Genomic DNA, 17,018 nt, shown 5'->3' on the forward strand with positions numbered 1-17,018 from the left:
TGGAAGTTCGTAGACTTGAAGAATCATTTTCATGAAAATGTTAGCATGAAATCCTATTTGTAGCTTTATATAACAAAAGTTGTAATTTTGTTCTGAATATGTAATGTGTGCATAAGTGCACCTTTTGCATTGTATTTGATATGTATGACATGAGGCCAAAGGCCAAACATATTTATATCTACACTTGTACTCATTTGGTGCCAGGTTTTGTCTAAAAATGTAATTTTCCCAAGTTTGGAAGTTTAGCATGTCAAATTTTGTAAATGAATTGTAATAAGGCCATGGGCCATTATAGCATGTCTAAAATGTCATTTTACACTTGCACGTATGTTCACATCATCACACATTAGCATATAATGTAAATTGATTATGCCATGGGGAGTGCAAATGAGACTTAGGAATTTTTTTTCAGCCTTGGTGCATAGCAGGCCTGATTTTCACATTTTCGACCTTTTTCGGTTGACCGATGGCTAATTTTGGTCGATCGGTTCTTTGTGCATTTCAATTGCACAGTGCAAAGTCCAATTCCAGCAGCCCTTCGAGGAGTTTTTGGTCGATCGAAACTCCATTTCGGTCGACCGATGGCTCAAGTCGGTCTACCGAACCAGCCTTACCTCAAAATTTAGACTTCAGAAATGTTTCTGTGAGTTTCGGTCGATCGAAATAACCCACTTTCAACTGCTTTGTTGATTTTGTTTGGTTGTTGCTCCTTCAAGCTTGTACCAATTGATTTACTTCCACTTGACATTGTTGAGCTTACTTGAGCCATTTAATGGCGTACATGGTCTAGTTTGAATTAGATCTTGCTCCTTTGGTTGTCACTGGTGCCATAGGGTACTAAGTGACCTTTTTATTTTATCTTTCACTTTCGGTTATTCCTTCGAGTTCCATGACCTCATGGAAGGTCATCTTAGGGTCTTAGAGGTGTGTTATGCATCGAGAGACCATTGTCTTGTTCCTTTTGTTTCCGCATCTAGATCCATTATCGGATCAACTTTCGGGTCATCACTGACGCTCCAGGGTTGAAAAACCCGGGTCGTTACAATTATCCCTTTCCAGAGGCTTTTTCAACGCTCGACATATGTAATGCTTAATTTTTATCAATTCTGCAGCGTCAACTTTAATGTCACTTTCAGCCTTTGTCAAATGATTCTCATAAGTAAGATCTTTGACATAATTATTATTCAATGCCTCTGTCACATGAATTTCATAGTTTGGGTCCCTATAATAGGTACCCCTAGAGGCATTCATTTTATCTTGTTCTTCTTTCGGGACCTTTTCATATCTTATAGCACTAGAGGCTAGTTGGAACAAATCCTAAAATTGCATTCCCTTAAATTTCCTTCGTAATTCAAAGTCTAAACCATTCAAAGTTAGACTCATATATTCAGTTTCTGAAAGGGCTACTTGGCATTTATTTCTCGCACTTTTTAACCTTCTAATAAAGGCTTCAGCCGTTTCTCCAGGCATTTGGGATAGCCTAGATAAGTCAGCCATCGACACCTTTGGTATGGTCTTATAAAATTAGGTATGAAAGTTTTCTTCCAATTGTTGCCAAGTATAGACCGAATTTGCCGGTAAATTTATATACCAATAAAATGCGGTCCCTTTAAGGGAATTAGCAAATAACCTTAATTTTAAGAATTCATTCGCTCCAGCCTCACTACATTGAATGAAAAATCGACTAATGTGTTCTATGGTTGAAGTGGAGTCTTCTCCCGAAAAGGTAACGAAATCGGGAACTTTATAGCCTTTTAGAAACTCATATGGGTCTATATAACCCAGATATGGCTTCCTATATGTAAGGCAACCAACTCTTCTTGGGGATGGTCCATAAGTTTCTTCAATTAAATTAGCCAATTGATCTCTATCAACCATAAAGGGTTGATGGTTTGGCTGTTGTGCTTGAGGCTGATGCATATAAGGTGCCAGAGGATGAGGCACATAAGACACCTGAGTTTGAGGCACATTCGGCGCCTGAGGCTGAGGCACATTCGGCGCCTGAGGCTAAGGCATATACGACACCTGAGGCTGAGGCGCTGGAAAATTAAAACCAGCATTAAAATTATCTTACCCCTCTTGGGGCTGACATACCTGTGGTTGGTATTGATAAATTGGATTAAGTGGTGGCCAATTCACATTCTGATTGACCCCTCCGATTACTCTGCTGGTGTCTGATGTTACGGCTAATTAGCCTGCGATTGATTAGCCTGGGGTGGATACTGTCCATGCAACGGCTGCAGAAAGGGTTGAAACCCTTGCCGCTGTTGTTAGTAGTAATTCTGTTGAACCCCAATAGGCACTAGAACTTGTTGTTGTGCATGCAATAAAGTATCTGTAGCATTTGATCGTGCCATAAGGTGTTGATCAAACCTTGTTGATAGGACGGCCAAAGAGTTACTCAAATTAGCCAATGTGTTATGGATTGGCTTTAGTGCTCCATGAAAGGTACGGTTAGAAATTTCCATCCGTTGCACTAAATTATTAATATTCTTAGCCAACATCTAATTACTTGGCTGTTGATTTACTTCAATTTTAGCCTCTTATTCCTAATGTTGAGGCTGTTTCTCAGGCAAATTTTGCAACTGAGACCGAGTAAATGGCATAGATTTAGACACTTTTGGTGTCCCACCAGGCATGCCAAATTATTTGGTTGAATGAAATTGCATAGAATGAAAAACATTGATAAAGAAAATGCATTGTGTTGGTCAGGGACCTTTTGCACAGATGTCTTCGAGTACTATTTATAGAAAAATCTTGTGGCGGTTGAAAGTAGTTGTTACTTTCATGTTGTTTAAATTCAAATATCCTATTTGAATTCAAACACTTTGTCTGAAGATTTTATCCATCTTATCCTTATCCAAACTTTATTCTGAAACAAACCCACGTGACTTTAGACTCCATTTTTCATAAAATAAGAGTCCCTTTTTTAATAACACGGTATAAATCTTCTCTTCCAATCAAACAACACCATGTGTCATATAAAAATTTATTTTATGGTGCAAACAAAAAGTTAAACCTTATCTACTTTTATCCCTTGTTTGGTTACGGATAAAACTTAGCCCTATTGAATATATAGATATTTATTTCTTTGTTTATATATAAATAAAATTTGGGCTTTAGGCTCAAAATATTTAGTGGGCCTAATTTAAAAGGGTTAAGAATAGAGGAGAAATTGAAAAAACACAATTACTAGTATTATTTTTATATATATCTATAATAATTAATTATTTTATTTTATTGTCGTATTCTTGTCGTGTCCGTATCTTATTTTTTAAAAATTTGACGTATCGCCGTATCTGTATCATATCGTACCCGTATTTTGTGTTCCATGTCCGTGTTCGTGCTTCTTAGTAGTTGAATAATGACATATTGTGCTATTTTAATGGCTTTATAGGTAATATGTTTTGTTATTTCGATCAATTTGTTAGTGGTGTATTTTGCAACTTAAATATTTGGTGGTATATTTTTGTACTGCCACCTTAAATTGGCAGTCAAGTGTCATCATCAATGGCTTGAACGATGTAGGTGACAACAAATGAGCAGTGACATGGCACCACAATGGCCTGCCGTATAAGTTATGATGTGGAGAGTAAATAATAAGGCAAGAAGAAGGATGGTGTGCCATTATGAAATAATATTTAAGGCATGGAGAAGGATGGTGGGCGGCTGTGGTGAAATAATATTTGAGTACCAATTTAATACTCGTAAGATAGTTGTTGAAGTTTATCAACTAAAAAAGTTGACTAATTATTGGTAAGGTTCAATGACGTGAACAAGAGAATAATAAAGAATTTGAAATTGAGACAGATTTATGGTCAAAGTTTTTTTAAATTTTTATTATTATTATTTTTAATTAATTCAGGTGTCCAGAATGCACAAATTCTTTAAGTCCCTCAACATCCTGATTAATTTTCGAGAATTTAGAAAAGTGCCTCCCCACCTAAGCCAGGTAAGTCACTGCGGGACAATGAAAATTAGCCACAAAAAACACTCAGCGAGACTCGAACCCTGCGCCTTAAACTTATTAAATTTTAAAATTCGCAAATAAACTCGTTGAGCCATAGAGAAGGAGATATATGGTACGGTTCAATGGCTATTCCCTTTTCTGTCATTTAATTTACATTACCCTTATTTTCTATTTAAAGGAGATGATGTGAAATTCAATCAAATCATTCTTTGTAGCGTCAAGTGTAGCATTGTATCATTTTTCAGTGAAAAAATCATGTTGATTCTTGGTGGAAATGACAGACATTGTCATAAGATTTTTGGAATGGAGAAACCGATTTCAATAAATTATATGATAAATTAAAAAATTATGAATTAAAATGCGGACAATTAAAGGAAACCGTAGGTATGTTCTTGATGACGACTTTAGACATGGTATTGATAATCAAATGATTTAAGAGTGGTTCCAACATTTGGGCAAAATAGTAAATAGACAATTTGAACTCAAGGAAGCGATCTAAGTCCACTTGAAAATCATGATCAAGTTTTACACTACAATCCAATTTGAAATACTGGTCATACCTTAAAGTCACAGAGTATGTTTCTTTCTTATTGATTTTTTTTTTTCATCTTTCTTATTGATTATGTGTGCATAATGTTTGACATCAAGAAAATCTTTTTGGATACCAAACTACATGCATTTTACATGATTATGTATGCTCAGGGTCTGTTTGGTAACAGCGCCAAAAAAAAAATAAAATAAAATAAAATAATAAAAAAATAAAAATGGAATAAAAGAGCAATTGATAAAATGTTAAAAATTGAAACAATAATTTAGTAAATTTCTTAATTATTTAAAAAATAAAAAAAACTCTTAAATAAGATTTTTAAACTAATCATTATATTTTTCAAACTTGTAACATTTTTTACCAAACATGTTTTCATGTTTTTGCTCTCAAAGATCTTGCAACAAATAAATATTACCAAACATGTTTTGTTTTAAGTTAAAACAAAAGGCCTAAAACAAAACGCGTATAAATAGGCCCATAATGTTTGACAAAAAATAAAAAATAAAAATTTGGATATCAAACTACATGCATTTTTCATAGGAAATCTAGACTCCATAGACTAAATTCAACTAATTTTCATTTGATTCCATAAATCAGTTATATTCATTCAACTCATTCAGTTTTACCATTGACATTTACATAAATGCTCAAACAATTCACTACTTTAAACCCATATCAAAATTAGTACGATATTAGTCATAATCTCCTTCCAACATGGTTTTTGGTCAAATTTTTAATGTGGTTTTTGGTCAAATTTTTTAAAAATATTACGAATCTAAATGCAATCATTAATATAACATCGAAGTTCGTTTCACAACATATAAAATAAGCATCCCTAATCATTATGTAATAAAATTTGAACGTTTATTAACAATTATACTATTTTATTATTGTTGAAAAAGTTACATTTTAATATTCAAAATTTGTTAAAATATGTTACGAAATGTCATACGCAGTCAAAATATCTAAGAAATATATAAAAAAATATCGTGTTCGAACTTGAAAAAATATATTTTAAAATTATAAATACGTTTAAGAAATATAAAACACAGATTCGTAGAGTGTCAGTACCGACACATATCCGAATACGCTGCTCTCCTCAAAGTATCCATGTTTCTTGTCAAAGCCTAGATTGAAATGCTTCAAACGCAACATAAGAAATTTTGTGATGTTCTATCAGAAAAAACATTGTATGATGAAAATTTTCCTTCTTTCAAGGCATCTTTCATAGATTTATTTGTTTTTCTTTTTAAGGACATAAATAATTAAAATGTTTTGTTTGGTGGATGGGATTGTCGGAAAAAGCTCACAAGAAGTGTTCTTTTATGATATCTCCTCATAAATTTAAAGTACTGTGAGCATCAAAATCCAGTGGGCCTACTTGAGATCATAGGACATGTGGTGCACTCATTAAAGCAGACAACGCTCAAAGAGGTTTCAAAGCTCCATTAAACACAGGCATAATGAATACTGTATGTAGCAGAGCAATATTGGTGGCTTCTTCCGGAAAATATATATACATATATAAATGTGTGTATATATATATATTGGTGGCTTCTTCATTACTGCTGCTTCATCCAATTAAGTCAAGCAATAAAAAGTAAGACAATAACAGGAACATCTTTAACAAGCCACTAAAAGGAAGACAATAACAGGAACATCTTTAACAAGCCACTTGAGGATTTGGTTGGCTAGTAGACCAGCAGATAAATAAATAACTCCACTCTTTTACGGGACGGATTAAGTGATTATCCAATTAAGTATGTTTAATAATGCAATGGAAAATGATTTTAAGACCGACTAGATTGGCCTAAATTGCTTCAGTCTGATAAATAGGTCAAACTAGTCTGCCTGGATAAATGGCAACGAAACTTTTTCCACATAGTGAGGTGCTTTGCATATTCTTTGGCCATCCTCTAATTCTCAAACAAAGAATATTAGGGTTTCCTAACATGCTAATACAATTATTATTTTTTTAGATAATTCTCAGAAGAGACTATAAAACTTCACATATAATGGGAAAAAAGCATTTATTTACAAGGCTCGTTTAAATGAGAGGTTCTATGACATATCAACTAAATATAAGATATAAAAGTGTGTTCAATACAAGAATACAGAAAATAAGCAGGAGGGTGTGACTCTTCTTTGTAGAATGATTGTAAAAGTATACACAATACAACGCTATATATTACCTTCTTATGCATTGTGCCTTCAACAGACGGATCATCTCCGTTTCGGTCTCTGCACATCACCACCCACAACATCCTTCAATGCCAATGGAACTTTATTCGGAACAGCCTTGTGGGAATGGAGAGGATCTGTCTCTCTAACTGACCGGGGTTCCTGCAGGACAAGAAACAAGTAATTAGATGAGGCAAGTTAGGGAACCTAAAGGAAAATCAGGAAAATGATCTCATTAATGCGACTTGCTGAAACTATGTATAAATTATATAGATCGGAAATTAGAGCACATATTCTAACCAGTTCACCAGAATATTTAATAAAAGAACAGTCATCAATGCGTAGAATTGCTCTTTCACCAGGCATACTTTTCTTTTTGCTACAATGTCTAAATTTAATCCAAAAATTCGTTGTACTGTAACCGGAGTAATTGAAGTACATGCTATATCCTGTTTTTTGTACTGATGGGTCAGAATTTATATAGGGGTTTTTCAAAAGTAATTAGCATTAGGGCATCGTAACTAGCATGCTTATGTTCCATTATCAACCCTATTCCCATTGTCAAAGCTGGACTCTGAAATGTTGCTCAGATTAGCACCAACTCACACAGCAAATCATTGTGGAGTTCTGAGCTTCTGGTAAAGAATAATGATTTTAGTCATGTAACATTCATCAAAAACAAATACTTCATAGCCCTCCTAACAAAATGCTTGCACTCGATTGTCCTCCCAAGCATGCGTACTAAAAAGCAGTATAAACATTATGAGAAGCATTGTGTGATGATCAGCTAAGCAACATTGTCGAGTCAATTACTACAGATATTCAGAACACTATTTATTACTCAATTATATTTTATGAAAGGTATGAGAATAGGGGGCTCACAGCACGAAAAGGGAATTCATCTGCCTCGAGCATATGTACAATTTGCCCCATCTTCGGACGCTTCTTGGCATCCAGATCTATACAGCGAAGGCAGACCAGCAATGCCCGCTTCAAAGCTCTAGAAGAAGGATGTACTTCAATCAGGGGGTCAACCACCTCTTCCCCCCGACGACTTGATACCATTCCTTTAAACCAATCAATCAAGTTCATCTGAAATTTGGCCAATAGAAACAATTTACTTGTATAGATGTTGCAACCAATGCAAGAAAAAGGGGACAAGAAAAAGAACTATTTTTTTTTAACCTCTCCAGGTGCTCTGGAATAATCAACTGGGCTCCTTCCTGTAATAATTTCCATGAGTAGAACTCCAAAACTATACACATCACTCCCTTCATTAAGCATACCTGTACTTGCATAGTCCGGTGAAACATACCTGCAATAACAAACAATACAAAAGAAAACAAAAATAGTAACGGAGAGCATTGAGATATGTATCATCCACATTTGAGTCTGATTAACAGATCCATGAAAGCTTATGTAAGAATTCAATAAAGAACATACCCAAATGTTCCCATCACTCTTGTAGTCACATAGCTTTTCTCAGATCCTAAGAGCTTTGCAAGTCCAAAGTCTGATACTTTTGCGTTCCATCTTCTATCTAGAAGAATGTTGCTGGATTTTACATCACGGTGCACAACTTTGGGTTCTAATCCTTCATGCAAATAGGCTAGTCTGTGACGAATGAAAAATATAACAGTTATCTATGTGAAAATATAGTACAGTGAATAAGCTAAAAACTACATGAAATGAAGAATTACAAAATAGAGCCCCTAATATTGGAAAAGTAAAAACCTACAAAATAGAGCACCCTAATATTGGAAAAGTAAAAACCTACGAGTGAATTTTGTTGTCTAGTGGAAATTGAATTGATTTATTGTGAGTTAGGCTTACCCCAGCATTCTGCTGTAGAAAAATGAGGACAAATATGCCATCTTAAAAGATACAACTGGATACACTTAGAATTGCAGATGGTGTCATTCCAAAATATAATCCCATATCGAATGCCCAAATACACTAGTAGAAGTTAATTGTGCCATGTATATTATTAAACCCATCAGAAACCAGAGAAAATTAGTTAAACCCTACTTCAACTTATGCTTTAATTACGGTATTGTAACTTTAATGGTTTCAACTGCTATTAACGAAATATGTCAAATCATAGAATTATCCCTGCAGCATTCTTGACCAGAGGATGTCATAAAATTGATTTCATCATGAACATATATTACATTCAATTCCAGTCTGTAAGTACATTCAGTTCTACTTAAAAACAAGTTGATACATTACCGTCAGAATAAGCAATATATGATGGTAACGGAAGATTTTCGGTTTGTTTTGACTAATGAATCATGAACAAGGTCAAAAAGATCCTTGGGCTATTAGAAAACAATATTATGATTTCATACCCTTTTGCAGTCCCAATGGCAATTCTCATTCGAATGTCCCAGGTTAGAGGACTAACAGGCCCTACGTCACCATGTAACCATTGCTCCAAATTGCCATTATCAATGTACTCGTACACAACCAACCTGCATCAGCAGTAGAAGTTGCCACGGCTGGTTTAGGAGAACAATAGAAGATCTTTTATGCATTTTTAGTTAGACCAAAATAAAATGAAGCTAATAGGCCTGTGAAAAATACCTCTGAGAACCTTCTGCACAGTACCCAATTAGACCCACAAGGTTCTTGTGCCTCACTTTTCCAATGGCTTCAACTTCCACCTTGAACTCCTTTTCTGCCTGACCCCTAAAACAAGAAATCACAGGGTCAACTACTAATGGGAATATTTTAAAAGAAAGAAAATTTATCAAAATACAATACAGATTCCATTACGGAAACTGGAGTTAAAAGAACTATGTCCTGGAAAATAAACCTATCTAAAACTCAAATGCATGTCCAACAACACTTATGAATGTAAAGAAATCACAATTCTTGAAACTTCATGAAGCATATCTCAAACATTTATAAGACTTGGAAATAAAATTAGTTATTCTTGCCCATCATCATGAATCTGCAAGAGCCTGCTATCATGGAATGAAGAAACAATTCTTCAAAAACACCAAATTGAGCATTTATGACCTAAAAGGCTAAAACAACCTCTTCAAACCCTTTCAATATCCTCAAAAGAATTCTATTGCAAACGATTGTAGTCGATATTGATCCTGAAACTTACCAAGTGACAAATTTAAAGAGAATAACACACAAAAATAATAAGAAATTGAGATTTTTATTTCAATTCTTTATTAAAATCTTCAAAGTTAATAATTATATCAGTTCAGTGCAGCATCATATGAAAATGCAATTATTGCACATTGTGGAGCAGCACTATGCACCACTTTTCCCTTCCAATACTCCACACAGTGCAAATTATGCAGCCCACTCTCATCTCGTATTTTAGGGATGATAAATGTTTCTCTTGATCAAAATCAAATAGTAAATTGCCTGTCACACCTAATTCCTGTTCATAAAAAGGTCATTTTACCTAAATATTAACAATTTTCCAAATCAAATGAAGATCATTCCCTCAGATTCATAAATTTTATAAGTGATCAACTGTGCCGAGCTGGTACCGGAATTAAAAATAATATATTTTTCTTGCACCCCAAAAAAAATTACAATAAACTCTTCCCTCCCAAAATAAAGACTAAAATGAAAACAAGTAAAAAGATAAATTTTTAAAGGAAAAAAATAAATAAATAAAAATTAAAAAAAAAAAAGTTAAAGAATAAAAAAATAATGGGAAAGAACAAAAAGGAATAAAGAAGAATGCAGTCGTTTACTTTTGCTAATAATAAGAAGCAACTAGTACAAAAAGGAAAGAAAAATCCAGTTATGAACCCAGACAAAATAGTCCAGATCCAGAGAAGCATCTACGAAGCTCCCATAGTCTCTTATCAAAGATCATAACATACAAACAGTACTGTACCAGTTAATAAACAATTCAACAACATTATGAAATAAATATCAAATAACAACAAAATATACTCCGTAATTGAAACTTGAAGGTTTTTTTCTTATGAAAAAAAAAAATTAGTTTCAAAATGTTCTTGGAACAATGTGACTGAATTTCTAAGAAGCTTCCCATAGTCTTCCATCAAAGATCATAACATACCACCAACAGTGTTTGTTAAAACAATTCAACCCCAAAATCAAATAAGTATCAAATAAAAACAAAATAATTAAAACTTGAATTTAAAATAAAAATTGAAAAGAAACAATATTAGTTTCAAAATATTCTTGAAAAAAAAAACAGAGATTGAATTGGAACAATGTGACTGACTTGTTGTTCAGAAGACTCTTCACAGCCACCACAGACCCATCCTGCAAAACCCCTTTGTAGACAACACCATAACCACCTTCTCCGATCACATTCTCCTCCGCAAACCAACCAGTCGCCATCTCCAGCTCCTTCAAGCTATACCACCGGCCCCAACCAATATTCAGGCCGTCCACCGACACCGCGGACGACGACGTCTCGCTCCGGCTTCCGCCGGACTCGGTGCTCTCCGACCTCCCTTTCTTCCCCTCAACAACCTCAATCCTAACCTCCTTCTCCGACCCCAACTTCCCAATTGCCTTCTTCTCCTTCTTTTCAAATTCACCGATTTTGCAACTTTCCAAACGATCCGAATCTTTGACTTCGATGATCTCTTTGGAGACTAACGGTGCTAATCCTGAACCCTGTTTTACGAGCATTCGACTCTTCTTCTTCTTCAAGCTTCGATTCCGACGGAGACGGAGAACGATCAAGACGGAAACTGCGATCAGAACTACAACCAATATTCCGATCACAACGTAGAGTTTCAGTCCGAGAAATAGAGTTTTGGAGGTGATTTTGTGCGAGAGAGAGTCGTCCGAGTTTTGGGTTTCTCCGGATTTGTCGCCAGTGACCGCCATTGTTACCGGCGGGAATCTAGAGAGAGAAAAATAATGTGTGTGAGTTGACTCGAACACTACAGACTCGGCATTTGAAAGAAAATTGAGATTGAGATTTTGTTTGTTTGATGAGAAAGAAAAAAAAAAAAAAACCCTAGAATTTCATGTCTGCAATCAGAGAAAGCAGAAGCATTGGTGAGGTTTTGGGGTTGAGAGTGCGCATTCAACGGATACAAAAGTTGAAAAAGAGTAGAGTGAGAAAAAGAAAGGAAGAGATGAGTTGTAATAAAACGGGTCGAGATTTTACAATTATTACAGAAATGCCACTAAACAGTGAGATACGGACAGTGCGGTCGTTCCAGCTAACAAAATGACCAAAATGGCCTCGATCGGAGTTGATAAAATTTGGGGCTGTGTCATGTAACTGTCGGTGCATCTGCCTACGTGGCATTACTCGATTCAGGTGACGTTTGGATCTGCACTCCAAAGACAAGGCCCACAAGAACTTACATTCCATATTATAAAATAAAAAAATTAGGAAATTTTAAGAGCATTCGCACCGGTCTCTCCGAATTTTAACTCTCTAAAAACGTCATATCAGCTTTTTCAAGAGTCACATCAGCAATTTCAAAAGCCACGTCAGCAGTTTTCGCTCTCCAAAAACATACACTCCATCAGGCTCTCCGAATTTTCGCTCTCCGAAAAAAATAATAATAAAAAATTAAATTTTTTTTTTTTTTTAACTTTTCCTAAATGGCTATATTTTTAAATTTTGAATTTTTAACGGCTATATTTTTAAAATTTGAATTTTAAACGGCTATATTTTCATCTTATATAATGAAACTCATTTGCTCATTTGAAAATCATCACTATAATCATCTATCTCCATTGTAGCAAAATATCATCACCCCATCTTTTTCAATTTCAAAATTCGAATGGCTTCGTCATCACAAGCTTTTCCTTTGGCAGACTCTAATTCTTCATCTTCCTCGTCGTCCTCTTCGGAAGGTGATCCTTTTGGGGCGTTGATTCAACAGGATCAAGATGAATTCTATGAGATTATGAATTCAGTGAGGCCAGAAATAGTCGAGCAAGTATTTCAAGTCCGTAAAAAGAAGCAGTACATTCATCGTGACCGAGAGGGAAGTCACTATCAGCTAATGAAAGACTACTTCAATGAGAATTGCACATATCCACCGGAGTACTTTCACAGGCGATTCAGGATGCAACGAGAACTTTTTCTTCATATCCTTAATGCTGTCAAAGCTTATGATGACTACTTTGTCCAAAAAAAGGATGCAACTGGTCGTCTGGGGTTGTCTTCTATACAGAAGATGGCAACTGCTGTTCGTATAATCGCATATGATTGTGCAGCCGATCACTATGATGAGTATATTAAAATCAACGAGAACACTGCCATTAAATGCTTGAAGGCATTTTGTAATGCTATTGTTGCTATGTATACAGAGGAGTATATGCGCCCACCCAACGAAGCCGACATAGCACAGTTGGTTGAAGAAGGGGAGCAGAGAGGTTTTTCGGGTATGCTTGGTTATATCTATTGTATGCACTGGGAGTGGAAGAATTGCCCAGTGGAGTGGCAAGGCACACATAGGGGACGATCTGGTAAGAATACTCTCGTATTGGAAACAGTTGCCTCACAAGATTTGTGGATCTGGCATGCATTCTTCAGAATGCCGGGTTCACACAATGATATAAATGTGTTGGATCATTCCTCGGTATTTAACGGCATCATCAATGGCCAATTACCTCCGGTTAATTATGTAGTGAATGGACATCACTATAGAATGGGGTATTACATGTCTGATGGTATATACCCTAAGTGGGCAACTTTGATGCAGACCATCCCGCACCCAACTACTACAAAAGAAAAATTATTTGCTCAGCGACAAGAGGTAGCAAGAAAAGATGTGGAACGGGCTTTGGTATTGCAAATCAAGTGGGTAATAATGTAAGGACCAGTGCGTTACTAGGAGAAAGATGACTTTCGCCTCATAATGAAAACATGCATCATCCTTCACAATATGATCATTGAAGATGAGCGTCACGCAAATGTTGAAAGATGGACTCCGCCACCGGAGGATGCAATCCCGATTCCCACTTTAAGTCGATACCCATTAATTTTAGCGGCACACATATCCTCTTGCCAACTTCAGATTCGCAACAGAGAGACAAATACGTGGTTGAGTAATGATTTGATAGAAAATTTGTGAAACCGCTATGCTGATGAAGATGTTTAATTTATGTTACATTTTATTTGCTTTTAAGATGTTATGACATTTCGTGTACTAGAATTTTTATTATGTAATGGTTTTTTAAGATTAAAAATAATGAATTGGAATAAGAAAATAAGTATTAGAAAATTCTATGGGAATAAGTAGATGAATTTGTAATTTTAATTTTTTTTTTTTTATAACAAAAAGTGTTAAAAAAAGTTTTTTATTTATTTATTTTTGTCCCAAATAAATAAGGATTACAAAATAAGGATTAAAAATAATGAATTGGAATAAGAAAATAAGGATTACAATTTAAAGCAAAAAATAATAATAATAAAAAAACAAATTTTAAGGAAAAAAAAACCAATAAAACAAAAGCTTTTTGAAATTTTTTTTGGCCCAAATAAATTTTTTTTTTCGATAAATAGTGCCTAAACAATATATTTTTTATTTAATGAATTTTATTTTATTTTTTTTCCAAAAAAGAGAGCTCATTTGAACCTATTTTTAGGTTTTTTTTAAATAAAAAAAAATATCTGCCAAACAGTGCCTTAACTGTTTGGAAACTGCCTTGCATTTGGACAAAAAAAAGGCAGCCTAAACGGCGCCGTTTCAAACTAGAAAAAACAAAAAAAAAAATTATCACGATCGCGGGCCGGCTCGTGGAATACCGCGAGCCGGCCCGCGAGCCTAATCTGGGCCCTACCATTTTCACAAGCCTGCTGGAGTTGCCAAAGTTGGTTTGGCTCGCGAAAAGGGCCTTCCGCGAGCCCACTGCGAATGGCCTAAAAAGGGTATCAATCTACCAAATCTTTAAAAAGTATCAACAATTTTTTTTTTTTTTTTTTTCATAGGAAAAATAAAAAAAAATCAACAACAATCACTATCTAGTTTGACTAATAATTATTCAACATTAATAATAACATATTAACAATAATCACTGTTCAATTTTTTTTCTTATTCTAAAATACATTTTTTCATCGAATTACCTAATTACTCAATGTCATGGTTCGTAGTTGTGGTGTAATGGATTCGGGTGAATATCGGTGTAAATCGGTCGAATCAGCCGATTAATGGAGATGTGTAATAGTATCAGACCCTTAAAAAAGAGTTATGAATCAAATAATACGTCGCGTATTCACCCATACAGTGAACCGTGCTCCATGTTTACCAATTTACCAAAATGTTTTAACTATCCATTCTTACTCTTAATAAATATGCATGAAAAAGTTTAAAATACCCTTATCAACCTGCCAGTCAAAGATGAGTTGACCTCTCTCTCTAATAATTTGCCAAAATACATCTCTTTCTTTATATCTTTATGTCACATTAACTCCCCCTCTAAATCTCAAACTCAAAGTTCATTCACTAATAGCCAATATTCCTATAAGAGATTGACAAGTGAGCAATGCATATTGTGGTCAACTTCTAAGAATAATGAAAAATTCTTTTAACACTAGGAATTAGAAAGGACAAACATTTCTACGCGGGTGACGACTCATATTCTATATGTGTCGGATATCGATACTTTTTGAATAATTGTGAATACATGTCCGATATTTCTTTAACGTATCCAAAATCTTAAATTATATATTTTAATTTCTCACACGTATCCGATACTTTTCAAAAACTTCTCAAATCTTTCAAAATACATTTTTAACAAGTTTTGAACATTAAAATATAACTTTTTCCACGATAGTAAATAGTATAAGTGTTGAGAAAAATTCAAATTTTATTAAGTGATGAACAAGAAGAATGCTTGTTTTTTGTTTTTTGAAGTGAACTCTTATATTCTGCATTGTAATAATGATTGTATTTAGGTTCATAATATTACAAGAAATTAATATAAAAAAAATAATATATATAAATGTATTTATTATTATTATTAATATTAATATTTGCGGTATCCCACCGTACTCAATACTTTTTTTTTTTTCGATTTGTTTTATCATATCATATTTGCACCCTGTAGTCGTATACATACTTGTTAGACTAGAATATATAAACAATCTTGAGTTATGCCCCCAAACATGTGTTCCACATGGTTAAAGGAATTGTGAATTTTGAATATTTTTTTCACTGTAGTTGTAACACGATAGAGAAACAATTGGAATATTTTAAAGATACTACGTGATAATTTTGTGATTATTTTATCTAAAATAGTGTAATTTCAATGCAATTTCAAAATATATTAGATAAATTTAAAATTAATTTTAGAAAATAAAAATAAGAAACATCTAACTCTAAAAATTTAAATTACTGATTTGGTTCATTATGCTGTAAATAAAATGAGTAAAATTTACTCTTTTATATATATACTATTATTATTTTTCACATGTAGTTCTATTCATTATTTTTTTTTTATTTTTTATTTTGGACCTTTTTTGACTTATCGTGTCACACATGCAATTTTTATGAGTATCCGTGCATACAAAGTGGTGGTTCAGACGACCGGACTGACCAAACTGACCTGGATCGGAGTTGATAAAATTTGGCTGGGTCATGTAATTGTCGGTGCTTTTGCACACGTGGCATTACAAATTTCAGGTTAGGAATGGCAATGGGCCGTATCTAATTTTCTATCTCTGCTTTAATTTTTTCATCACATAATTGTTTCAAAACTTGTCGAACTTTTTAAAAACTGCACCCATTCACTTAATCGGTTCTTTAAAACTGCCACAAACGAGATTAGGGTGGAGATTTTTTATCATCGTAGCTCTTTTTTGTTTTTTTTTCACAAAACTTAAAATATAAAATAAAATGTAGATTAGGATTATGTATATATATATATATATATATAGTTAAATTATTTTAATAAAATATCATAATATGTAAAAATAATTTAATAAATTTATAATATATTCAGGATGGGACGGGACAACCTTTCTTCAACATAGTTTCAAAACTTGTCAGAATTTTTCAAAACAACCCCATCCTTATTCCTAATAATATAATTGGTTTTTTATAATCATCCTAAAAATAAAGCCTACCAGAGATTTTCACTGTCCTATTAATTTCACCTATTTCAGGTGGCGTGTAGATCTTGAATTAAATAATAAGGCCCACCAAGATTTGGATTCCTAGTTATAAAAAATAAATTGTCCATCCAATTAGTATGACCCGCTGCTCGGAACCCATTTTTAAATCTATATTTCGTGTTTGGTTGGCAAGAATGCAGAGGGAAATTGCATACGATTTACGTTCCCTTTACTTTAAAGTCAACATTCTCCCTCCTTTCATATTGGAGCACACAATTTTATGTGTT

General features: G+C 34.0%; 2 protein-coding genes across 2 annotated transcripts; one reads left to right on the forward strand and one right to left on the reverse strand.

Annotated features, from left to right (window-relative positions):
- Window positions 1–6,510: 6,510 nt before the first annotated feature.
- Window positions 6,511–11,758, reverse strand: LOC132300645 (probable receptor-like serine/threonine-protein kinase At4g34500). Its single transcript, XM_059797821.1, has 7 exons — window positions 10,921–11,758; window positions 9,282–9,386; window positions 9,047–9,169; window positions 8,142–8,312; window positions 7,884–8,013; window positions 7,581–7,790; window positions 6,511–6,860 (listed from the first exon to the last, which is right to left on the reverse strand). The coding sequence occupies exons 1-7, from the start codon at window positions 11,535–11,537 to the stop codon at window positions 6,741–6,743; spliced, it is 1,476 nt and encodes a 491-aa protein (XP_059653804.1). The 5' UTR covers window positions 11,538–11,758; the 3' UTR covers window positions 6,511–6,740.
- A 693-nt stretch (window positions 11,759–12,451) lies between these two features.
- On the forward strand, window positions 12,452–13,492 carry LOC132301664 (uncharacterized). Its single transcript, XM_059798904.1, has one exon. The coding sequence runs from the start codon at window positions 12,452–12,454 to the stop codon at window positions 13,490–13,492; it is 1,041 nt and encodes a 346-aa protein (XP_059654887.1).
- Window positions 13,493–17,018: the final 3,526 nt, after the last annotated feature.

The sequence above is a fragment of the Cornus florida genome, unplaced genomic scaffold (genome assembly GCF_030987335.1).
Source record: "Cornus florida cultivar Cherokee Brave unplaced genomic scaffold, ASM3098733v1 CherokeeBrave_3.0.0_Hap2_Chr03, whole genome shotgun sequence".
Lineage (NCBI taxonomy): Eukaryota > Viridiplantae > Streptophyta > Magnoliopsida > Cornales > Cornaceae > Cornus > Cornus florida.